This window comes from Dermochelys coriacea, chromosome 23 (assembly GCF_009764565.3).
Source record: "Dermochelys coriacea isolate rDerCor1 chromosome 23, rDerCor1.pri.v4, whole genome shotgun sequence".
Classification (NCBI taxonomy): Eukaryota; Metazoa; Chordata; order Testudines; family Dermochelyidae; genus Dermochelys; species Dermochelys coriacea.
Genome location: NC_050090.1, coordinates 2,360,501 through 2,386,051, shown reverse-complemented (window position 1 = coordinate 2,386,051; position 25,551 = coordinate 2,360,501). Strand labels below are relative to the sequence as shown.

At 55.3% G+C, this 25,551-nt stretch overlaps 1 protein-coding gene across 1 annotated transcript in view; it reads right to left on the bottom strand.

Annotated features, from left to right (window-relative positions):
- Positions 1–546: 546 nt before the first annotated feature.
- MEIS3 (Meis homeobox 3) overlaps positions 547–25,551 on the bottom strand; it is a 34,895-nt gene continuing 9,890 nt past the window's right edge. The window contains 12 exon segments of the mRNA XM_038381592.2: positions 547–1,310; positions 1,712–1,800; positions 2,746–2,832; positions 3,285–3,343; positions 4,411–4,487; positions 7,255–7,400; positions 11,475–11,586; positions 16,002–16,153; positions 20,795–20,825; positions 20,828–20,845; positions 21,848–21,898; positions 22,575–22,722. Coding sequence (XP_038237520.1) covers positions 1,742–1,800; positions 2,746–2,832; positions 3,285–3,343; positions 4,411–4,487; positions 7,255–7,400; positions 11,475–11,586; positions 16,002–16,153; positions 20,795–20,825; positions 20,828–20,845; positions 21,848–21,898; positions 22,575–22,722 — 940 coding nt within the window. The 3' untranslated portion in view covers positions 547–1,310; positions 1,712–1,741.

Genomic DNA, 25,551 nt, shown 5'->3' with positions numbered 1-25,551 from the left:
CTTTCTAACTCTAAGGATGGTTAAGCTCTGGGACAGGTGACCCAGGGAGGTTGTGGAGTCCCTGTCACTGGAGGATTTAAGAACAGGTTGGGCAAACTCCTGTCCGGGGCTGGTCTAGAGTTACTTGGTCCTGGACTCAGCGCAGGGGGCTGGATATGATGCCTCTTGAGGGCCCTTCCAGCTGGACATTTCTGAGGCTCTTCTTAAAATGCCAGCCCTGAATGCAGCATTGCAGCCTCGGTTAAACCCACGCACAAATCACGGCAGGACTGCGGTCCTAGACTGCATGGCGCAGCTTCTTTCCTGAGGCTCTGGGTCTAAGTTTGTTGCCAGGAGCCTTGCCTGGGTTCATGAATACACGTGCTAATTAATAATAATGATTTGGCCTAATGCATCTGAGATCCACCGAGGAAAAGTGCTCGACGTAGCCACACACACACATACACAAAACCGCTTTTTTGGGATTTGTTTTTTATATCATAAAAAACAGATCAAACAAAACCCTTCCCCCCCCCACCTCCAAAAAAAACCCCAAACCAGGAAAAAAAATGTACAAGTTAATTTACTTCCCCGTTCTGCACGTCAATAATAATTAATTCATTCATAATTAAAAAACCAACCAAACCAAAAAACCCGACGGATTCGGTTGCCCCGAAAGACTCCGGAGCTTAGTGACGGTAGTGGAGATGGGTGAAAATCTGAACAGAGAGGCTGTTGTTTCTTTCTGTTGGGAGAGTAGGGGGGGTGTGCGTGCGTGCGTGGAGGGAAATAAGAAACCAGCCCCAAAGTAACACAAAAGAGCCCCGAATCCTTCTCTGAAATGCAACCGAGCAGTTCCTTTGCAGACAGCCGGACGGGTCAGTTTCACGTTCTGTTAAGTGCCCGAGTCTGGCTTCTCCGTCGGCCACCTCTCGGAGCCTTGCGACGCTCGACGGCCCGGCTTCATGTCCTCCCGAGCGCGGCCCGGTCTGTCCGCTCGGACGAGTGGTTCCTGGGGTGATGGCGGGAGAGGGGGACGGATCCGTGGGGGACAGGGAGGGATGGGGACGGCAGCATGGGTCTCTGTGTCCATGGTCGCCCCGCTCTGGGGCGGTCTCCCCCAACTCTGGGGTATGGGGGCGGGCGTCGCGGGCTGCTGCCTGGGAGCATGAGGGGGCGGGGGGAGGAGGGGCCATGGCACGGGCTGGCGGGAAGAGGGGAGGGGGAGGGTATGGGGAGAGGGGGTGCCTGTACCCTGGCTGCTGCGTGAGTTCTGTGCCCGTGGGCCCGGTAGGATAATGGCCCGGCAGGGCCCAGCATATCCTGGAAACCTGGAAGAGACAAGGAAAGGGGGGGTGGGGCAGATTAGTGCTATACGGGGGGGGGCTGGAGAGGGGGAAAGGGGTGGGGAAGGCAGGTCGGGGGATGGGCAGGTCGGAACGGGATGCGGGAGGGGAGACGGTCAAAGGGGATGAAGGCAGGAGGTTGGTCGGGGGAGGGATGGGGCTAGCTCACAATTGCCCCCCCAGACCCAGCCTGGCTCATGCTCCCCCCCCCCATGACTGCTGGGCGATTCTACTTGGCCCACCCTCCTGCCCCCCAGTGCTGACCCCAGGTGGGATCAGTCCAGGACCCAGTAGATGCGAGGGGTGAAACAAGAAAAGCCAGGGGCAGACCCATCTCCTGCAGGGACCTACGTCACCTTCCCTCCGCCCCCCAGCCCCATACTCACATCCCCCATCATCGGCATCAGCAGGACAGCTCACATGTAGTGCCATTGGCCCTCCATTCCCATGGCGATGCCCATACTGCCCATCGGACCTGGCGGGGCAGGGGGGGAGGAGAGCTGAGACCCTACCTACAGCCCCAGAGCCCTAGATCCCGGAGTCGGACAGGACCCCCACGTCCGGCCGGCCTGGCTAACCCAAGCCGAACAGCCTCCCGCCCCCGTCACTCCCACCTCCAGCCCATATCTGATGGGGGAGCTAGAACAAACCTTTCCGCAGCTTGGTTTAAAGGCTTCCCCCTGGGTTTGATGCAGCATGGAAGGGGGGGCCATAAAACGGTGCGCACCATGCCAGCTCCCCCCCAGCCCTCCCCCATGACGCAGGTTCACCTGGCTGGGGACAGCAGCCAGGAGCATCAGCTGTTTAGTGGGGGTGGGCTCCTATCTGAGACTGGCCCACCTCATTCCACCTCTGGTGACTGTATCTCGAGGGACATCGAGTCATACTAGGGCCTGGCTGGACGACTTCCTCAGCGAAAAGGGGTCCCCCCCCACTTTCCACCCCAGTTGAAACATGGCTTTTTCCGACATACAAAACACACTCAGGGGGGTGGGGGTCGGGGGGGGGGAAATTGCTGGAATGGGGGAGATTTCCCCCCCCCCAGAGACAAACCAGCCGTTTGGGCTTCGATTCCAATCGAAACGGAAAAAAATTTGCAGGGGGAATTTAAAACCCTCCCCCCCCCCCCCAAAAAATTTTCAAACTGAATCGAAGAGGAATTCGTCCTTGCAATGAAGAATAGGAACCGGGGAAGGGGGGGCCCCAATATATATTTCTTATGGCTGTAGATGTTTCCAGAGGAAAGTATATGTCCCGTTTTTTCGGTCCCACCCCCTGGCATCCCCTGTGGCTGCAGGACTACGGTTCCCCCCACTGTCGCCAGGGGAGGGAGGAATGAAACTGGACTGGATGGAGGAGGCCGGTGAGTTGGGGGGCGTGCCCCGCAAGCTAGTCCAGCCCCACCCTGCTCCAGCCTTACCTGGGGGGCGGATGGCCATGTGCTGCTGCCCGTCCATGACGTACCCACCGATGGGCTGCGCGTCGGGGCTGTAGGGCGCCCCCTGACCTGCGCCCAAGAGAGGGACGAAAGGTCACGGTGGAGATCGGCCGCATGCGGGGGCACTTTCAAAGTGTGGGGGGGGCATTGTGGGCTCTGCAGAGTGGGGTGCACGAGTCCCGCTCCTCCGGGGGAAGGACACAAGCCTGGGGGGGGCATGCCACCCCCTCCTCTGTCGGGCAGCAGGGTGCTCGGTCCCCGTGACCCATTCAGCCCCCATCTCCCCTGCAGGGGGGGCTGGTTTGTGCCCCATTGTGCGAGCAACGCCCCAGCCCGGTGGGATACCGGCGGAGACCCAGCGAACTCGTCTCATGCTGCAGGGGAGGAGGACATCACAAGCGGGTGAGCTCTGCAGGCAGAGGGACCCAGGTTCCAGGTCTGGGAGGCAGAGGGTTTTGTGGGCTCCCTGCCTGCCGTGCCCCCGCTCTTCCCCCCCCCGAGCCCCGCCAGCTGGGCCTCACCTGTGCGGTTGGACTGGTCGATCATCGGCTGCACGATGCGCCTCCGGGCGTTAATAAACCTGCACCGGGCGGGACAGACAGACAGAGGGTGAGTCCCGGAGCGGCTGGGGCTGGGGGGAGAAGGACACAGCCCGGAGATCCAGGGACCTCAGGTGCAAGGGGAGGATGGAGGTCAAACACCCCCCCCCCGCACCGGAGGTTTTGTCTCCTGGGGTTGTTGCAGCGTGTCTATCTGGGGAAGGGACCACAACAACCTCCTCGGGGGCATGTGCCCCCCATTGAGTGCCAAATATGCCTGACAGGGGACCAGGCCCCCCCTGCCCACTCCATTGCCCCCCCTCCAACCACCACCCCACAGCCAGGGATCGAACCCAGGAGTCCTGGCTCCCAGCTCCCCTGCTCTAATCACTAGACCCCACTCCCCTCCCAGAGCTGGGGATAGAACCCAGGCGTCCTAGAGACACCCCCCCATTCTAACCCTGACTCCACCATGTTCCCCAGAACCCCCCGCCCCACAGTGTTCCTCACAGGGCCCGAGGTCTGCGCGAGGGGAAAGGGGCCCCCAACCCCTGCTTCTGGGGGGAGGTTTTACTCTGATCATGGGTGTGGGGAGGGTGCCAGGGTGTGGGGGAGGGGAAGGCAGGAGGCCCATGGGTGGGTAGGGGAGGCAAGGGGCATGGGGGGAAGAGATGAGAGGGGTGGGGAAGTGAAGGGCATGGGTGGGGGCTGCAAGGTGGGCGATTCCAAGGGCATGGTGGGTTGCAAGGAGGGTCAGTGGAATGGGCGTGCGAGGGGGGAGGGGGAGATGCCAGGGGTTGGGGAGTTGGGAGGGGGACGGGGAGATGCTGGGATGTGGGTTGGGTTGTGAGGGGGAGCAGGAGATGCTGGGATGGGGGGGTTCAAGGGGGGAGGGGGAGATGCCAGAGGCAGGGGGGGTTGCGAGGGGGAGATGCTGGGATGGGGGGGTTATCATGAGGGGTGCAAAGGGGGAGGGGATATGCAGGGGAGTGGGGTGGGGTCACGAGGAATGGTGGTGGGGGTGGGCTGAAGGGCATGGAGGGACAATGAGGGGGGGTGCGGGTGGGATCACCCCACCCCCCCAGGGCAGCTTCCAGGCCAACCTTACCAGTTATTGACCTGCAGGATGGTGAGCCCCGTGTCCTGTGCCAGCTGCTTCTTCTGCTCCTCCGAGGGGTATGGGTGCTGCAGGCCAGAGCAGAGAGCAGTGTGACCCCGGGGGCAGCCCTGGCCATGCGGCGCCCCCGGCCAGAGGAGGATCTCAAAGCCCTTGGCCGGGGGGCACCAGGCCCTGCGAGCCGCCTAGTGACAGGGACACTTTAATCCCATTATAAAGATGGGGAAACTGAGTCACAAAGCGGGTAAGTGGCTTGGGTGAAGCTAGTGCCAGTGACAAGGAGAGAACCCAAGAGTCCTGGCTCCCAGCCCACACTCCCCTCCCCTCCCCCAGCAGGAAATTGAACCCAGGAGTCCTGATTTCGAGCCTTCCTCCTACACCATCCCCTGAGCAGGGGATAGAACCCAGAGTCCTGGCTCCCACTCCCCAGTTCCAACCAGAAGACCCCACTTCCCAGAGTTGGAAATGGAACCCAGGAGTCCTGACTTCTCTGCCTAATAAGAAAAGATGGTCAATATTTGTCAAGTGTTTTGAGACCCTAGGATGAAGTAAAAACATAATTAACACTAATTATTATCATTTCCCTACACAAAATGCCCAATATTCCCTGCCACGGATGCTGCCAGTCCTGGGGCCTCGGATCTATAGTGAACGGGTTTAAAACTTCCCTCTAGTAGTTAGAGATGTGGGTTAGAGCAGGGGTCTGGGAGCCAGGACTCCTGGGTTCTCTCCCCAGCTCTGGGAGGGGAGTGGTTAGAGCAGGAGGGGGTTGGGAGCCAGGATTCCTGGGTTCTATTCCCAGCTCTGGGATCCTTCCCGCCCTTAGCCTCCCCCTTCCTCAGCTTCCAGCCAGATGGCCTGGTTCAGAAACCTCGTCCTCCCATCCCGCGGGGCAGCAAAGGTCCTGCCGATCAAAGGCCAGACAGCCTCGTGCTTTCCCTGCCAGGCCCCAATGATGGATGAGGCGGCACCGTTCTGTGGGTCACCCCGAGACCTCTGCTGAGCCCCCCTTCCCCCCCCGGCCCTGACAGCGCGGTGACAGATGATAGGCGGCCTTCCCTGGCTGCCCAGGTCACCGCAAGCTGGGCAGCTGCTAGGAGGCAAATTCAGAGCTCCCAGGGGAAATCTGATGCCTCCAAAAAATAGGTTAGAATCCCAGGCATGACAAACGAGGAGGGATCTGGGCCAGCTGAGGTTCGGTTTGGGCGAGGTAGGGTCCATTTGGGGCCGGGGACCATTGGGGGCCAGGCTCTGGCCAGGTTAATTTGGTATCAGGGTCTGGCCCAGGCAGGGATCATTCATTCAATGGTGACATTTACGACTCTGACATTTGCTCTTTGTGGTGGTTACGTGCATCATGTCCCCCCTTCAATGTCTGGTCCACAGAGGGTAAGAGCTTTCTACTGCTGTTGGCTGATGGTGTCGCCCCCTCAGCTCAAGGCCTGAGATTCTGGCACTTGGGGAGGAGGATCCAAGCCCAGCTATGACAGGCTGAATGGGCTAATTCTGTCGGCAGTGCGGGCTAGTGGACGGAGCAATGAACTGAGACTCGGGAGAGTAGGGTTCTAGGCCTGGCTATTTGCTATACTATAATAGCTGGCTATCAAATCCTAGAATAAACCCAGGGGTCCTGACCCCTGCTGCTCTAACCACTAGACCCACTCCCCTCCCAGAGCCAGGGAGAAAACCCAGGAGTCCTGGCTCCCAGCTTCCTTCCCTATTCTACACCCTTCCCAAAATTCAACTTTGACCAGCCCAGTTAGTGCAAGGCACAGTTTATGCCAACTTCCCGCTCCACCAAAAGGCTCCCCATGAAGAGTCTCCAGTTTCAGAAATGGTGGGCTGGGTGGGGGGACAAGCCCATGGGGAGGGGTCACCCCCTATCCCACCAGGCTGGGAAAAGCCTCTGCTAAGCAGAGCCCTCTGGGGTGGCAGCGCCAGCCAGTGTGTTCGGGGTAATTGATCAGAATTGATTACCCTTTCCCAGTCCCTAATAGGTTTATGGTGCCTTCAATTAGTGACTAATTGGTTAGCGCTCATTAACTCGGCTTTGTTTAACTAACCAGGGAGAGACGGGTGCCGCAGCTCCCCTAATTGCTCGGTGGCACAGCAGCGAAATGGTGACGCAGCAGCCTGCCCGCTCGGGGGCCGGGCTGTTCACCAGCTCTCTGAGCTGTAACCGGCACTGGGGGCCGGGACTGGCCTGGGGTCCCACAGCTCCAGTGAGTGTAGGTGGGACCTTTCCCCGTGCTGGGGGGCACTTTGCACGCTCACTGCAAGCCTAAAGAAAAGGAGTACTTGTGGCACCTTAGAGACTAACAAATTTATTAGAGCGTAAGCTTTCGTGAGCTACAGCTCACTTCATTGGATGAAGTGAGCTGTAGCTCACGAAAGCTTACGCTCTAATAAATTTGTTAGTCTCTAAGGTGCCACAAGTACTCCTTTTCTTTTTGCGAATACAGACTAACTCGGCTGCTACTCTGAAACCTGTCACTGCAAGCCTGGTTCTCTTATGCCAGTGCCCCTCTGGGCTCCCCATCCAGAGCTGGGAATAGAACCAAGGAGTCCTGGCTCCCAGGCCCTGCCTGCTCTAACCACTAGACCCCACTCCCCTCCCAGAGCTGGGGATAGAACCCAGGAGTCCTAGCTCCCAGCCGTCCCCTGCTCTAACCACTAGATCCCACTCCCCTCCCAGAGCCGGGGATAGAACCCAGGAGTCCTGGCTCCCAGGCTCTAACCATTACACTCCAGTCCAATCCCATGGCTTCTCTCACTCACTTTCCCTCCTTACGTCTCTGGCACCTGGCCTTGCCCGGCCCCCTTCTCGTCACTCACCGACAGGTGCTGGAACAGCCAGGCCCGCATGATGTTGGTGGCTACTTTGGGGAAGATCCCCCGCTTCTTGTTGCGTTTTTTGTCTCGGTCCAGGTCGTCGTCATCCCCAGTGCTGGGGGAGGCAACGCTGTTATCCAGGCAGTCCCCTGGAAGGAAGGCACCCTGAGTGTCCAGGAGCAGGACTTGAACCAGGGACCGGTTCTACCGAGGCACCTGCCGCTTGCTGCTTGAGCTAAAGAAGAGCTCTCGGCCCCTTCCCCGGCGTTGACTCATAAATGTGGTTGAGCCACTAGGGGGTGACAAAGAGCCACAGCAGGGGGCACATGGCCCCCTAGGGGAGAGAATGAGAAGTGCAGACTCTTGGCTGTTCTCCACCCTTGCTTCATGTCTCCTTCTCCTGCACCTCGGGCAAGCGTCTTCACCAGTGCGCAAAATCCTCGTGCCCGTCCCCTCTTGCACCAGGCCCTGCTTTCCTCCCAGAGCTGGGGACAGAACCCAGGGGTCCTGGCTCACAGTTGTCCTCCCCCTTTGCTTTAACCACTAGACCCCACGCCCCTCCCAGAGCCAGAACCCAGGAATCCTGGCTCCCAGACTCCCCTACTCCAACCCGCTGCCCCCCACTTCCCCACCAGTGGCTGATGCTGGATCCCTGCCCCACTGCAGCATGGGCTGAGCCTCACCAGCCTTGGGAATTTGGGACTTTTCCTTGGTTCCTTGCAGTGCTGGGCCCTGAATGAGGCAATTTTGCATCAGATGGACTCTGGTTTCCTCTCAGCCCAGCCTCGGGATGGGGACTTGAGTGACTCCAGAGTGGTGGTTGGGGAGAGCTTAGGAGTGTTTTGCACCTGGGCCCAGACCCTCAGAGGTGTAGGGCAGCTAAGCACCAGCACACCATGAGGCTGGAGCCTTAGAAGCTACGGGGGTGGAGTGGGGTGGGGTGAGGCTGGGTAACGGATGGACAGACAGAAGGGTATGATGGGCGGACGACTGCACCCCTCCCCGTAGGTCTCCTAGGCCCCCTGCCCTGTGAGCATCTTTCAGTGAACTCCTGCCTGGGGCAGGATTTGAACCCGCAACATTAAGGGCTGACAGTGGTTCCCTTTGAGAAACAAACCTTCCCCGTGGCAGAGGTGAAATGAAACGGAACCCGGGTCTGCTCGCTGGCCAGGTCTGGGTTACTGTTAATAGCACAAGGGGCCGGCGTGGGTGGGTGGGTGTTTTACCTGGGTGGCTCTGTGTGTGTGTGTGTATATATGTGTGTGTGCGCCACTGCCACCTCCTGGATGGAACAGGAATTGAATTCCTGTGTGTCCTAGACCCCCTACCCTGCTCTCAACTGCTGGGGGTTCTCCTTTGGCTCAGGGTGTGAGACACAGCAGATTGTGGGTTCAAGCCCCCCCCCCGCCCTCGCAAGGTTCTGAGGGCTGCTTTCGTTCCCCGCTCTCTTCTCCCCCCAGCCCTGACATGCTGCTCTCCCCCTGCAGTGCCACAGCCTCCTCCAGGCCTCGGCCCTGATCCTATGTCCTCTATCAGCACCTGTTAGCACCGTTTGCAACCCGCTTCCCCACCCCCCCGCCCCGGAGAAACATAAATCCCCCCCCAGCAGCTGATCTTTCATATCCTCCGGCTAAAAGGCAGCTTAAAAGTCTTGCCTGAAGCGCCGGTAAATTATGCATCAGAGAAGGTGCTGTGGGGGCTGGGTTCTCCCTCGCCCCCCCCCCCCGGCAGCCGATGGATTTTCAGAGCTGGGAAGCCCCAGAGAACAAAGGGAACAGCAGGAACGAAAGAGCTGGAGTGGGGTGTGGGGGAGTTCTGGGAGGTGGGAGGGGGGTTAAGTGGGTCGTAAGTGGTTTTGGGGGGGAAGGAACAATGTGGGGGGAAGGGGAGTGGGGTGCAGGGATGAGCCGGGTTGGGGCAGGGGCGTTAGGAGCAGGGAAGTGGGTGGGGGAGGGGAGTGGGGTGCAGGGAAGTGCTGGGGTGGGGGAGGGGAGTTGGAGAAGAGGGGGAGAGGCCTTGGGAGCAGGGCAGGCTCTGGGATGCACCAGCTCTGAACCCCAGTTTGGGACAGGAAGTGATGGTGACCCCCTTGGAGCTGCCAGGTCAATTCAGGGCCTGGCACCATCCATCACAGGACAAGCAGAGTCAGCACCTCCCTGCGGCGCAGCGCCCCCTAGCGCCGCACTGGGGCAATGGGGCCAGCCCTGTTGTCCCCCGCCCCACTCCCTGCCCCACAGCGCTCCCTAGTGCCGCCCTGGGGCCAGCCCTGACTGACTGGGGAGAGCGCCCCCTGCTGAGCCCCGCCATCCCGCTCCCTGCAGTGTAGCATAGTCGTCCCCCCCCCACCCTCGTGCGCATTGTGTGGCTCTATAAATGATTCACAGCCCACTTGTACGTGTTGTATGGATGCACAGAGTGTGCGTATGGTATGGACAGCACACACACCCACATGTTGTGTGGATGCACAAGGCCCGTTTAGTGCTGCATGGTGCGTGTGCGTGCATTATGTAGATGCACAGCGGACGTCTGTGTGTGTGTTGTGTGGCTGCACGGGGCATACGTGGCTGTGCGGTGCATGCGTGTGTATGTTGTGAGGTTGCACGGAGTGTGTGTGGGTGCACAGTGTACACGTGTGTATGTTGTGAGGTTGCACGGGGTGCGTGTGGGTGCCCCGTGCAAGCGTGTGTGTGTTGTGAGGTTGCACAGGGGGGTCCACAGTGCACTTGTGTGTATGTTGTGAGGTTGCACGGTGTGCGTGTGGGTGCACCGTGCACTCATGTATATGTTGTGAGGTTGCACGGTGTAGTTGGGAGGCGGGAGCGGGGTGTTGTGGGGGGGGGAAGGTTGGCCATGTGGCCACACTGTGATTAATTCAGGCTCTTGTTGCGTTAGGGGCCCCCCCCAGAGACAGGCAACAAGGCAGGGTCACGCATCCCCCCACTGCCTTTCCATCCCCCCGGCACTGTTCCTCCAGTCCCTCCAACTGCCCCCCCCCCACTTTCCTTCCATCCCTCCACTGCCTGTCTATCCCCCTCCCACTGCCCTCCGTCTCTGAGTTCGGCTCTCTGCCACCCCACAGTCTCCCCATGGGGCTGCGCTGAGCAGGGAGGAAGGCGACCTCGGTGACCCCAGAGCCGAAGGCAGCCGTGGTCCCTTCCTCCACCCTCTCTGCTCCAATCCCCGGGTTCGTTCGTGGGGTAATCACCGAGCCGAGGGCAGCACCGTGAGCACCCACAGCCGGTGCATTGCCTGGCCTGGCGACTGGGCTCTTGGAAACACTGTACTGGAGGTTCCTACTCGCGGGTATGAGGGCGCCCGGAGTAATCAGCCGCCCTGCTCCACCCCAGAGGCAGCTGCATTGCAGGGTTGAACGGGCCACGTGAGCCACCACGCAAGGCAGGAAGGGGTTAACGGGCTTCCAAAGGGCCAATCAGCCCAAACAGCGACACCTGTCAGTGAAGGTTTCAAAGGAAAAGCCCTTAGCAGGGAGGGAGGTAGCTCTAGCTGAGTGGATCTCCTGGAAGACTAGGAAGCTCCCTGACTTGATTTGGATTTGGACTTGGGGTGTCCCGGAACGGGGCGAGACCTCATTGCAGGGCTAGTCAGCGTCAGAGGCTGGCTGGAGCTGGGGAAGAGCAGCTGGGAAACTGAGGCTCCTCTGCAAGGGGGCACCCAGGTGAGGCTGTTTCCTGATGGGCAGGCCCTTGTGCAGCACGCATGTGTCTAGATGGTTGCACCAGCACAGGACTGTGACTTGCTGCTGGGGAGATGCCCTCCTGGGGCTTGGGCTCGGCCCGACTCTGCTGGGACTGTGTGGGACCGGGGGGCTGCTGATCAGTGACACTTGCTAGGGTCAAATTTCTCCCCCAAATCAAACTCCAGCTACAGGGATTCTGTTCTACCACTTCCCACCCCTGTTGTTTCATTGGGAGTTGGGATCCTTCTTTGCTTGCTGTCCCAAACTATTCTGCACCACTGTGGCTGTTAATCATCTGGCCTGCTGCACCCCAGAGGTGGATGCATCGCAGGGCTGGGAGAGGGATCGCTGAAAAAACAGCAGCCCTGCTCCACCCCAGAGGCGGTTGCATCACAGGGCTGGATGGCACCTGTCAAGTACTTCTCAGGATGTAAAGAGGCTTTTTCTCCCGTCCCCAGTCCGGGCTTTGCCCCATAGGCTGGGCTGGGGCAGGCAAGGGAGCCGGCGGGAGGGTGTCTCACCTTACCTGGCTCGCTGGAGTTGTCCCCGCTCTGCGAGGCAATGCCCCCGCTGGAGGGCCCCGGTGTGCCCGAGTGCGTGGACCCCGTCTCGTCATGGTCTCGGATCCAGGAGTTATTCTAAACACAGAGAGGGCAGCGCTGGGAGGGTGAGCGCTGGGTAGTGGAGCCGGAGCCAGCGCCAGTGCGATCCCACTGGTCCCTCTGTAATGCCGGGGCTAATCCACGGTTACTCCAGCTATGCCCCATCTCAGCCCAGGGCCTTGCGTGCACTGCCTGGGGCATGACTGGCATGGCAGGAATCCCTGAGCCGGGGTGGAGGGGCCGTGGACCTTGGCTGAAGGAGTCTGGGCCCCCCCAGCACAATGAGGGGCCCCAATCTGGGTTGTGAGGTCTGTGCAGCGCCTGGCACGGTGGGGGCCCTGGATCTGGGTCGGGGGGGAGAGTCTGTGCAGCACCCAGTGTGATGGGGACCCTGAATGTCGGTGAGGGAGGGTCTGTGCAGTGACAGAAACCCCAGATCTCAGTCGGGGTGGGGCCCAATCTGAGTTGGTGTCTCGAGTTGCTCCCATGTTATCAACACTAAAAGACTCTCTAACAAGACCAGACCCACAACAACGGGGCTGGGGGGAGAGTGGGATTTGCACACCAAGGATCGCTGTGAACCCCCAGGCCCCGAGCCGCAGGGTGGAGTTTAAGGGGCAGCGGCTTTGCCCCCAGGAGGAATGACACAGCTCAGGTTGCACCCCCCACCCCCGCCATCCCTTTTGCCCTCGGCCCATCAAACCCCCTCCCCGTATGTGCCCCACCTCGTTAACCCCGGCTAGCTGATCCCAGGCCCCTCGGCGGGAGCCCGGCGGTTAGAAGGGTTAAGGAGGGACGGGCTGCAGGGAGGAACCCGACACGTGCCCCCCCCCCGCGCCCCCCGTGGGAGCAGGGGAGGGAAGTGGATCAAAGGTCCCTGGTTAAAGGCCCAGGAGGCTGAGACGGCAGCACTGACTGTAACCCAACCACCGGGGTCACGCGGAGTGAAATGCCTGCTGCTCCTACCAGCGCTGGCCTCCTTTAAATTGGTGTCACTTCAGAGTGACTCCACACTCCCCCTAACAGAGCTGGGGATAGAACCCAGGAGACCTGTCTCCTCCTCTACCCACTATACCCTGCTCTCCTCCCCAAGACAAAGAGAGAACCCAGGAGTCCTGGCTCACAGCCCCCCCTGCTCTAACCACTAGACCCCACTCCCCTCCCAGACCTGGGGATCGAACCCAGCTGGGGATCGAACCCTGGCTCCCAGCCTCCTGCTCTAACCACTAGCCCTCACTCTTTCCCCGCTCTGCTGCTCAGAATCGTTGGGGAGTTGGGGTCTCGCTTCACCACAAACACCGACAACTTGGTTCATTGCTCTGGGGGGTCTTGCGGCCCGGCCTGTGCATTAAACGGCCGCTTTGCAAGCCAAAGAATAGGGCTGGGTATTCTCCCGTCTCCAGCCTGAGACCTTCCTCTGCCATCCACAAGGCTGCAAATATTTCCCCGAGGAAGAGAGGAGTTTTGCAATGTGTGTGCATTTGCAGGGTGGGTGTGTGTTGTCTCTACCAGCAGCGATTCTGTTTGCAGCGTGTGTGTATGTGCAAAGATCAGGGTGCACCCACTGCCAAATCACACGTGTTTGCAGCATGCCTCTGCATGTACAAAGCTTATGCCTGTGTTTGCAGCATGTACCTATGTACGTGCGAAGAAAACATGTTGGCAGCGTGTACCCATGATCTTTGCACGGCGCACACGGAGACACAAAGATCATGGGTGTGTTTGCAGCGTCTGTGTCCCTGTGTGTGCACAGATTGTTGGGTGTGTCTGTCTCTGAAGGCATGGGGGGGGTATATTATGAGGGGTTTCCCCTGCCCTAGGTGGGGTCCTGCTAATGGGCTGGACCCGCCGGTGTCTGTCATTATCCGAACCCCAAGGACAGATTGGTCAATGCTGGGGGGAGGGGGGGGCGCGGCTGCTTCCCCTCCGGCTGCTCCCAAGTCCTGGTCTGAAATCAGGGATGGACTGTGTGTGGGGGGGGGGAGGGGGGCATCTATGCAGGGCCTTGATGCTGACACTGAAACTGACCCCAAATCCACCCCCCATGAGGGTGGGGGGGCTCCATCTAATTATAGCAACAAAGTCCCGGCTGAGGATTAGCTCCCTCCACCCACAGCGAGTAGCCTGCGGCCATATTAAAAATGCAGCAGAGTTGCTACAGGGAAATAAGTGCACCGGCTGCATTAGCGGGTGGGGAGCAGACGAGCAGGGGGCAGCGGGCGGGGGGCAGCAGGCGGTTTCGAACGCCAGCCCGTTTCCAAAGCGTGGCTCAGTCATGAATGTTTCCAAAGCAGGAGAGATGCAGGGGAGTCTGGCGTCCTTTGGATGTGGGACCCCACCAGCCCTGATCCAGCCTGTGCACCCTTCCCTGCTCTGAGCTGCAGCTTCTGCCCGTGGCCCCTGTCACATCAAGTCCCCGGGGGAGCAAGGCGGCAGGAAGCTGCGTGAGAGTGGGAGGAGATTTTGAGCGGGTGGTTGCTTTGGGGGTGAGCCGGGCCCCGGGAACGCAAAGGGGCTGGTCAGGACCAGGTTGGTGATAACAGATGCTGGTCTAGATTCTCACACGCAAGCCTGCTGCTGCTCAATCCCAACCTGCAGCCCCCCAGCCCTGGGCTCCCCCCACCCGCTCTACCACTGCCCCTCAATCCTGACCCCGAGCGCTGCTGCTGCCCCTCACCCCCTGCTGTTCCAGTCTGAGCAGATGGCATCAGCTGAATGCCCAACGAATACCCGTTAGCTCCTGTGGTGTGCTTTTTATCCCTAGATCTCAAAGATGGGGGTAAACTGAGGCACGAGGCTGCGAAGAAACTTGCCACGGGTCACCCAGCAGGCCAGAGCGAGGAATCAAACCCAGGTCTCTTGAGCACTAGCTCAGTGTTCCGTCCACTGGGCTGCACTGCCTCGGGGCTGCCCCAACGTCCGCTCTGCCCCCCTGGGTCCCAGGGAGCAGAAAACAGCCACAGCGCAGTGCGCTCTGCCCCCTGCACTGGAGGCTGCCCCCACCCCCTCCCAGGCCCCTTCATGCTGCCAAAGGGGGTGCTGAGAGGGTCTGGCACAGCAGGGGACCTGCCCCCTTCTTTGCCCATGCATGGTCCCTTTCTTTGCCAATGGACGGGTTTCTTACCGGGAAGGACCAAGGGGTCTCTTGTTCCCAGCTGATCTTTCCCAGTTCTCACACCAGCCTCGGGATTTTTGCAAACGGCGAGAGCTGGAGATGGAGCCCCCCTGCCCTCCCCCTGCTAAAACAGGTGCTGAATGCATCCAGATCCTGGGGACTTTCTGCACCTTGGGGTCCCATGGAGTAGGAAAACAGGGCTGGGGAAACGGGTGGCTAGTCTGCTCCTCGGCACAAGGGAAAAGTCCGCCTGTGGGAGCACAAGGGTCCCACCGTGTCTCGGCACAGGGAGCAGCCCACATGTGCATCCAGCGCTCTGAATCCCAGAGGGTGTGTCACATACATGCAGGGAGGGGCAGCTCTGTGGGGCTGAGTGGTGTGCATTTGTGTGTGTGTGTGTGTGTGTGTGTGTGTGTGAGGGAGTGGGGGGGGAGGCCCTAGCTGTCTGCAATCCTCCATGTGCGTTGTATGCATGTGGAGGGGCGAGGGTACATAGGCCCTGGCTGTTAACACACATGCTGACATGTAAAGTGTTCGCCTGGAGAGGTCCCTGTGTCTGTCTGGGGGTACACAGTGGACGACTGCACATTCGTAGCTGAGGGGCGTGTGTCGGTCCGGGTCTATAACTGCTGCATACATCTGTGGGTGCATGAGTGGCATGGCATGTCCGTTATTGTGTGTCTGTGCACAGGCCTGCGTTAGCGCCGGAGAGGAAAGACCCTGTTTCCTTTCCATTTGAGCCAGCCAGTCCCCTCCTAACCTGGATCAGAGCCTCCTAGAGGGGGGAAAAGGCCCTGTATCCCACTGGATGGCTGGACGCACCTCCAGAGTGCCGGGAGATACAATCGCATCCTCTGTTTTGGGATGCACATGCACCAGGACGCAGCTGCATCTCCAAGTGCTTGGCCGGGGCGTGGATAGGCCAGAGCCATGCTGAGCATCTGCAGTCCCCATCCAGTGCTCGCAGAGCCCCGAGAGGCCAGCTGGGCCCGCTGCCGCCCGCCAGAGAAACATCCCCACCGCTTGGGGTGGGCCGGGGAGCCGCTTGCAAAACCTCGGAGCCAGGTTCTGGGGTCGCATGTCTCGTGTTAGCAGCATGGCCTAGAGCATACAGGGCTGGTCTGGGAAGCAGGACACCAGGGTTATGTTCCCAGCTCTGTGGTGACACTGTGGGCAACTTCCCTGCTCTGTGCCTCGGTTTCTCCTCCCACCCCTTGTTTCTGGAGCCTGGGAGCTCTTTGGAGCAAGGCCCGTCTTTCACAGTGTATCCGCACAGCACAACGAAGGACCCCCCCCCCCCACATCTCGTGTCTAAAGCAGGCGTCCGGACTCCCACCTGGTCAGAGAGGCTGGCGCAGGACCCCGTGAAGTCCTCCAGGTCGGATTTGGAGCCCCCGTCCCGGTCGTCGATCACCAGGTCGATGGGCATCTTCCCCTTCAGGCAGGTGATGTAGCGGTGGCAGAAATTGTCACACAGGTCGTGTACCTGCTCCCCAGAAAGGAGAAACGTTAGGAGGCATGAGCCCAGGCAGCTGGGCCACAACCCAGTTGGGCTGGGAGCTGCTGGAAAGCACCGAGTCAGGCCTGCCCATCTGGCCCGGCGTCCCGTCTCCCCAGCCCTGAGCTGAGAGGAACCACCCAGGAGCCTGACTCTTTGATGCTTTAGCCCAGTTGGCCCTGGCAGAGAAGATCCTGACAAGTCCTGTAGGGACAGAGGGCCGGCCAGCCGGGATCAGAACTCAGGGGCCATCTCCGGCGCCTGACAGCAACAGGTGCCACCAGATCCTTCAGAGGAAGGGGGAGAAGCCCACCACAGCAAACGGGGGGAGGGTGGTAAGATCCCCCCCGCCTTGTGTTTGCTCTGCTCCTGGGCCCTCCTCCTCCGAGATCAGCTAGAATCCTGATGGAGGAGAGGGTTTTTTTTGTTTATTAGGTGTATTACGGTAGCCCCAGGACCTTGTGGTGCTCGGCCCTGTCCGGTATAGCCCAGCGTGCTAGGGGCTGCACAAACACTGAGCTGAAAAGACCATCCCCACCTTGGAGAGCCTCCGGTCGAAGAGACAGGAAGTGGAGACGGACAGACGTTGGGCAGGGCCGGGCAGGTGTGATGGGGGACGGGGCGTCTCGATCGGGGTGCGGGGGTCTGTCTCTGCAGAGCTGGGCACAATGGGAACCCCACCTCGGTTGCGGGGGGGGGGGGGGTATCTAGGTGTTACCATAATGCACCTCCTAGTGAGAAGACCGGAGCCCCGTCTGCCCTAGTCCAGGACCTCTCCTGGTATATTTGTGGCGGGTGCTGTGGGTCCCTCCTGCCCTTCCTCTCTCCCAGACTTTGGCTCTGAAAAGCCCCAGCTCCCGGCTTCCCCTTTCTTCCCTGCCCTTGGCCGAAGCACTTCGCCCCCCTCCCTGCCCACAACCCCCTTTTATCAGCTGCCAGCAGGCACCTGCAGTGGGGCTCAAAGGGTTAATTACCCCATTAACAAGGGGATTATCGAGTTAAAAATCATGAGGGCAATTGTGGCTCTAATGAGCTCATTAACCTGGCAAGCCGCTTGGCCGGGGCTCTGGGACCCCCCTCCGTCTCTCCCCCTTCGCGATTGCATCATGCCTGGAATTTACCAGACCTGCTGCCTGGGGAGGGGAACGGGCCAGATCCGCGTCTCCGTGCCAGCCGGGGATCTGGCCCACGGACCCCCATGGAGCTACGGCTGGTCGCCACGTGCTGGAGATCTTTTGCCAGCCACGTTTTCTTTTCAACCCGCACAAATGCTGGACTGACAAGTCAGCGGGTCCTGACTCTGATCTTGCTCATTCCTCCTTCAGTGGCGTTACTCCCCATTTACACCAGGGTATGACTGGGGAGAATCTGGCTTACCGATTTAAACCACAGCTCCCGCAACACGGTTAACGGATCTCTCTACAGCCGGCTGGGCTAAGCTAGCCCAGCTGACTCCTGCTTTACACCAGGGAAAGGGGTGGAGGGTCTGGCTCACTAACATCTCAATGTGTGAAGTCCATAGGGCCCGATTCTGATCTCACTCCCTGTGTCAATTCCACTAGAGCCTTGCGCCGATTCGGAATTCGGCCCTTGGAATAACTTCACTGACTTGCAGGACTCCGAGTCCCGATTGACTCCAGTTTAACTAAAATCAGAATCTGACCCTCTAGCCCTGCGGTGGCAGATTATTACCACAGTATGTTAAATTGAGTTCAAACCGTTTCAAGGGCGTGCGTGTTAGTGATTGGAACTGGTGCAATTAGATGTTGACGGGGCAAGATTTCTAATTCAGACTGGTCCTTAAACTGCTGGAGAAGAGAACAGGCAAATTCTGACGTGATGCCAGCAGAATTCAGTTGTCGTCCACCCACCTGGGAAGGTCTCCTCCCACAACACCACTCCTCTCTGAAGCATAATTTATATCGGGGCAAAATCTGAGCACAGACTAGGCCTTAGGCATCCTAGTCTTTCACTTGCAAGAGACGTGCCGCCCAAATGCAAAGTTTATCCCGATCTCTGCGTGTGAGAGGGTCAAGAAATTTCCCCCCAGCTTCTCCGTAAATCAAAAGCAGCCGCTATATGGGCCCGTTCATAGGGGCATCATTTGCTTATCCCCTGGATGGTCACTTGGAAAGCGTTTGGTCTAACTCCAAGCATTGTCTGTATTTTGTTCAGACTCCAGCCCCATGTGGTTGGATCCACTGTCCTTGATTTTAAAGCAGCTACGTTGATTTACACTAGTGGAAGGTCTGCCCCTGGTTGTTTTTGTTTGTTTTGTTTTTTAATAAGATAAACCTCCACGTGTTTCTTTAACAGCACGGAGCTGCGGTAGAGGCCTGTAATACCCTGGTTTCATTACTTTAACAATGGCACATGCTACACAGGGCTTTGGCTACTGGAGACTGAAGTATTGTCAGAACTAGCTGCAGCTACCGTGAATCAGCGGTTAGGGCCCTCATCTGGGTCTCGGGTGACCTGGGTTTAGTTCCCATCTCTCCTACAGATTCCTTGTGTGATCTTGTGGAAAATCACTTCCAAGGTATTTAGGTGCCTAATTCCCATTAACATCTAGGTGCCTAAACACCTTGAAGGATCTAACCTGTCAGTTTCTCTGTGCCTCATTTCCACCTCTGTGATAACAGCACCACTTTGTTCCTAGGGAGGGTAAATGCCCAGAGGCTATGGTGATGGGCACCAGTGACAGATTGATTGCTTTAAAAAAAAAAAATGGAGAGATTCCATGTGGCTTTATCAACATTTCTATTAGAACTCTGCCACTGACTGTACTGATTAGCACCCACTAAGGATCCAGTCCACTGAGGGATATTGAAGTCAAAGTCTACCTAGGCGCTTAAAGATAAGCGAGGCCCTTAAGCCCATGCTTACTGCCAAGCGGGTGTTTAATTCTATCCTTATTCTGCAAAGCATAAATCCGAGTTCAAGGGGATCTGGATTGGGTCTGTCCTGTTTAAATCCCCAGTCCTACAAACACACATGCGTGGGATTCACTTTATTCACTAGAGCAGCATGTCTACTGTAAACCAGTAATTATTATTTGTAGTACCAGAGCGCCTAGCAGCTACAGCTCTCCCAGTAACCAATTTGGGAGCGGGGGGGCCTTGCTGGCAGTTCAAAAAACAATGTTTTTTAATAGTTTTGTGTTGGTCTGAAAACAAAATTTCTTGGAACTTTTAGCGAATCTAAAAGCTTAAAAAACCCAACCCAAAACAATTTGTTTTGATTTTAGACATTTTAAAACTAAAAATAAATCAAAGGAAAGGAAAATTCCCACAGAAATGTTGTTCCAACCCAAACACTCAAAACTCGCATCTGAAAATGTCAAATCGAAACATGGATTTTCTTTTTCCCAACCTAAACAACTCTCGGAAATCGCCCTGCCTTCATGAAATGTTCTAAGTCTGCTTCTTTTGGAGAACAAACTTTCAGCTGCAAAATTTTGCTCAGTTCTAGCTAGGGTCCCCAGTCGGGGATCAGGGCCCCATTGGGCCGGGCTGTGGGTGCTGTACATTTTTATGACTATTAGGCGTGTTACCGGAGCCTGAGGGAGCACCGCTGCCCCGCCTCCACCATGCATCAGAACCCCATTGCACCAAGAGCTGTACAAATGCAGAACAAAACAGTCCCTGCTTAGAGCTGGGCAAAAAAAAGATGGCAAATTTGGGTCAAATTCGGGGAATAGTTTTATCAGGGGGAAAAATAAAATTTGAAAAAAGTCAAAATGGTTTGTTTAAGATTTGGCCAAAACATTTTATTTATTTTTTTATATATATATATATATATATATATATATATATATATATATATATATATAATATAATTTTAAACATGTTCATTTATTTTCTCCTCTCTCTCATGCCTTGCCTCTACTCTGAACCTGCCCCCCTCTCCCTGCCTCGCCGTATGAAAAATTAAACCTTCGAGGGCCATTGCATCAGTGAAACAGGATAATAATCCCAAAGCCAAAATTCATCCCCACGGGGCTTTAAAACCGTTTTATTTGGCCACTTAGCTGCACGTGGGGCTTAGTGACGGGCCATCCAGCTTTCACCACGTCAAGCGGCCCGGCTTCGTTTGAAAACATAAATTAGACGGGTTTTAGCATTCATAGGACTTTCTCCTTGCTCAGATTATTTGGTTGGAGGTTCATTTCTGCTGTCGTCACATGAAACCTCAGATCCATCATCAAAGCAGCTGCGAATGGGCAAAAATAAGTTGCACCGTATTTAACTAAATGTTACTTGTGATGTTTGCAATGGCTTCAATTGGGAAAAAAAAAATACAGCCCGAGTGTAGATTGGGGCCAGTCCTCCCTCCCCCCCACTGATGTAAAACAGTGTGGCTCTATTGAGGTCAATGGGCTCAATTCCCCACTGGTGTAAACTGGCAGAACTCCCTTAAAATCAAGGGGACCGATCTCTAGCTGGTGCAAATCAGCATTGCTCTATTTGAAACCAATGGAGCTGGGCCTATTTGGATCAGCTGAGGATGTGGCCTACGAGGGTTCCTTTTAGAGGATTTCTTTTTGCTTTGTAATAAAACCGTTTTAACAATAACTGATGCTCCAAACCCTGCGCTTATGAGGGGAGGGATAGGGCGTGTCGATTTATCCTTTTCTAATTCCAAAAGATGGAATCGCAGCACCCATGGATTGACCGAATCATCTGTAACCCAAGACACACAAAGGGAAATCCGTTTGAGGGCGGCCATATCTGCACTCTCCGTAAAGGGCCGGAGCGGCGTCAAGGGGCCGAAGCAAAACCAAACTCATGGTTTATTTCATTGCTGGCCGGATTATACCCAAATATTCACTTGGATGGAGTCTTTAACTTTCCACGTCTCCCTTCATGTGAAACTTAACGAGTCTGATTCTCCACAGCTCGGGGCACAGGCATTTAGACCAGCACATGCCCGTGTGATGCGAGTGAGACTCATTGGGCTCCAGTGTAAACGTCCAAAATGACAGAGAACAAGGCCTAATAAATCAGTTACTCGTGAGGCTCTTAAAAGCCTTTCTAAGGGCCAATTCCATTGGTGTGACTCCAGTGGGCCAGATACTGAGCCGCTGTTACTCAGCATCGCTTCAAATAGCTGAGGTGGTGAATAAGGCCTGGCTTTTGAAAGGCTGCAGCACCTCGGTTGCATTTCCAAGATGGATTTAGCAGCCTATGTCCCATTTGAAAATGACCTGGCTGTTGCAACGCGGAGCATGGCAACACCAATGCCCCTTTAAAAAATCTGGGCCTGTATTCTTAGATAAGGGAAACTGATGAATTCCCCCTGTGTAACATCGTGAGCCTCTGATCCTGCTAAGACGTCACACGTGCTTAACTTTGGGTGCACTGGCTAAGTTCTGGTACAAGTCCTTATTGAGGAAAGCACTTAAACTCAGCTTTGAGTACATGCTTCCATTTCTCAGGTACACGCTCTGGCTGAGTAGGAATGCAAGCTTGAATAGAGGCTGAGTGGAATCGGATCATTCACAGGACATAGTTTTGCAGAACTGGAGCCACATTTAAATGAAGATGAGTAGCCGCCAAGGGGAAAACGAAAGAAAAACAACCCAAAGCCAACCAGATCAGCAGAAACGCCATTTAAAAAACAAAAAGGAATGATTATTTGCATTGTACACGGAATTATAGATTTTTTTTTTTTATGTTTCTTACCAAATTATCCAGCTCAGGATTGGAAGAAAATAAAGGTTTTTCTGTCCTAATCTAGAAAGAGAAAGACATGGGCAATCCAGCACAAATAAAACACAGAGAGGCAAAAGGTTAGCACGATTAAAAAAAAATCTGTTTTTCTCATTTCCCCAGAACCATAAAAGAGAGAGAGTGAAAGAAATCTCTCTTTCCCCAGAGCTTCCATGACATACCCACATGCGTATATTTCACTCTAGGCTCTGCCCTGTCGATGTATTTTAAAATATTCCCACCCCTGCTGCGGCCCAGCCCCTCCTATGCACGATCAGATTTCACCCCCGTCTCCTTTTAAAAAGTCCTTCCAAGCAAGCGTTGCTCTCTCTCGCTCACGCTCTCTCTCTCTCTCTCTCTCTCTCTCTAATTTTTAAGCACGATGCAGCCTCGTGTACACTCTCGGCCTGTCCAGGACATGTCTATAAACGTAGGATCAACACAAGGGGTTTTGTTTTGTTTTGTTTTTTTGGCAATGATTAAGATAGCAGCTGGGCCTGATTTGCAGAGTCTGATTCAGCGCTGGGTCTTCCAAGTAGTTCCCCGAATTGAGCCACTGATCAGTCGATTTTACCCAGGGGGTAACGCTAGAGCAAGTCGGGCCCCAGCGTTGGCACGGCTTCCCCTGCGTTCCTCTGGCCTTAGGTTTCTCCTGCTTTACTCCCCGCAGACTTGCCCCCCGCTGGCTCCAGACACTGACCTGCTTGGCGAAGACAGCTATGTCCTCGTTGAAGGAATCGGAGGAGCAGACGTCCCCACCGGGGTAAGAGCCCGAGGTATCCCTGGGGGAGCAGGTCGCCAGCTCACACTTCTCAAAGACCAGGGCCAGCAAGGGGAACAAGGGGTGCCTGCGAGACAGAGGTGAGGTTAGAGGGGGACACGGGGGGGGGTGCAAGGCACACGCATTATGCAATCCAGACACCTCGCTGATCAGTGCCGGAACAAGGTTAGAGAAGGCCCTGGGGCAAGGATGCGTTAGCCCGGGTAGCCCCGCCAGCTTCAGCCGCCCCGCTCATGGAGGGAGGCAGAAGAGGTCCCAAAATCTGCCTCTTCCCCTGAAATCTGCTGCCCTATAGATAGAGTGGCCTCTGCTGGCTGGGGCCCCATAACCTCACGGGTCCTGGTGCGACTGCCTCGCTTGCACCATTGCAGCTAGGCCACTGCAACAGATTGCACGCACATGCACAAACGCCATGTGATCCGTGCAGACGCATGCACAACGTGGTGCACGCACCGCATCTATGCCATGCAAATGTGTACCCAGCCCATGTGTAACGCACACACACACACACACATTGTGCAATACACATACACCACCTGTACCCCTCTGTTCAAATATAAACACACACACATGCAAATCAGACGTCAAGAATTATAATATTCAAAAACCAGTCGGAGAACACTTCAATCTCTCCAGTCACTCGATTATAGACCTAAAAGTCGCAATATTACAACAACAAAACTTCAAAAACAGACACCAACGAGAGACTGCTGAATTGGAATTAATTTGCAAACTGGATACAATTAACTTCGGCTTGAATAGAGACTGGGAGTGGATGGGTCATTACACAAAGTAAAACTATTTCCCCATGTTATTCCCCCCCCCCCCCCCCCGTTCCTCAGACGTTCTTGTCAACTGCTGGAAATGGCCCCACCTTGATTATCACCACAAAAGGTTTTCTTCCTCCCCGCCCCCTTCCTGCTGGTAATAGCTCATCTTAAGTGATCTCTCTCCTTACAGTGTGTATGATAAAACCCATTGTTTCATGTTCTCTCTCTGTGTGTATATAAATCTCCCCACTGTATTTTCCACTGAATGCATCCAATGAAGTGAGCTTTAGGTCATGAAAGCTTATGCTCAAATAAATTTGTTAGTCTCTAAGGTGCCACAAGTCCTCCTTTTCTTTTTGTGAATACAGACTAACACGGCTGCTACTCTGACACATGCAATAGTCATTCATGCTCATGGATCCATTCAGTGTGGTACATAAACAAAAATATACACAAGCCTATGTTATATAACGCATACGCACGATTGTATGCAGTGTAATTTGTAACCATGTCAGTCTCAGGATATTAGAGAGACAAGTGGGGGAGGTAATACCTTTTTTTGAAACAACTTCAGTTGGAGAGAGTGACAAGCTTTCCAGCTTACACAGAAATCTTCCTCGGGTCTGGGGAAGGTATTCAGAGCTACCCTCCCCTTGTTGTCCTAGGACTGCAGAGGTGTTAAAGGGCCACGCTCTACCTTGAGCGCTAACTACTTCCACTAACCAACCTGTTCCAGCTTGCTGTGATGCTCAGAGGACCTTTCCCAGACCCGAAGAGAGCTTGTGTTTCTCATCCACATAAGTTGGTCCAATAAAAGCTATTCACTCACCAGCCTTGTCTCTCGAACCCACCCAGTGTGTAATATCCGCAGTGGCCATTGGTGAGCATCCCCGCGCACACAACGTAGGACACATGCTGGGGAATAAAAGACGCTGTCACATAGAAGCATGCACAATGTGCAACACACGTGCTATAAACCATCTACACACAAGCATAGACACACCCACAATGTATTACACAGATGGAGTAGAATCTAGACAAGCCAACTGCTGTTCACATACCCATGGGGTGCAATAGATTATCTCTGCACCATATTGTGCAGAAGTGAGCAAACAAAGGCTATAAATACTAACGCTGTATGTAACTGTTACATAAGTGCACACGCTCCAAGGATAGTTATATACAGACTGGAACGGCATTAGTGTATATACACACACAGAGCAAATATTCAAACAGAGGGCCACAATCCACGTGTGGAGACAGATATAGACAGACACAGGGCATATAATTAGGCTGGGCAAAATTAGATTTGTATTTTTTAATAATTTCAAGGTTTATTTTTAAGCATTTTCCCCCGTTTTTGTTTATTTTAAATTGTCACAGTTGTGGGAATTGCAGGGGGCATCCAGCAATCACTCTTTTATGACAGTTGACACTGAGATTCAAAAAGCTTTATAATCATGAAAATGCAAACCGTCCATCCCATGTCAAAATAGCCAGGGTAAAGAAACTCTAAGCAGTTTGCAAGCTGCATTTTCACTTTGCTAAGCTGTAAATTTCAGTTTTTATTGATGGAAATATTTTGTTGGTGCATGCAGTGCGATCAACATTTTCTGATTAAATATTGAATCCTTCCAAGCCTGAATATAATACACATAGTGAATATATAGTACATGATTACTGTATATAGTATATGTAGCCCTGGTGTAGGAATTGTATGTACCGGTACATAATACACAGAGTGACGTTACTGGTGGGTACAGACGCAGTGCGCATAATACACAAGACAGCATTATTATGGACACAAATCAGACGTCAAGAATTATGACATTCAAAAAACAGTTGGAGAACACTTCAATCTCTTTGGTCACTCGATTACAGACCTAAAAGTGGTAAATCTTCAACAAAAAAACTTCAAAAACAGACTCCCACAAGAGACTGCTGAATTGGAATTAATTTGCAAACTGGATACAATTAACTTCGACTTGAATAAAGACTGGAAGTGGATGGGCCATTACACAAAGTAAAACTATTTCCCCATGTTTATTTCACACACCCCCCACGCACCCCAACTGTTCCTCAGACATTCTTGTCAACTGCTGGAAATGGCCCACCTTGATTATCAC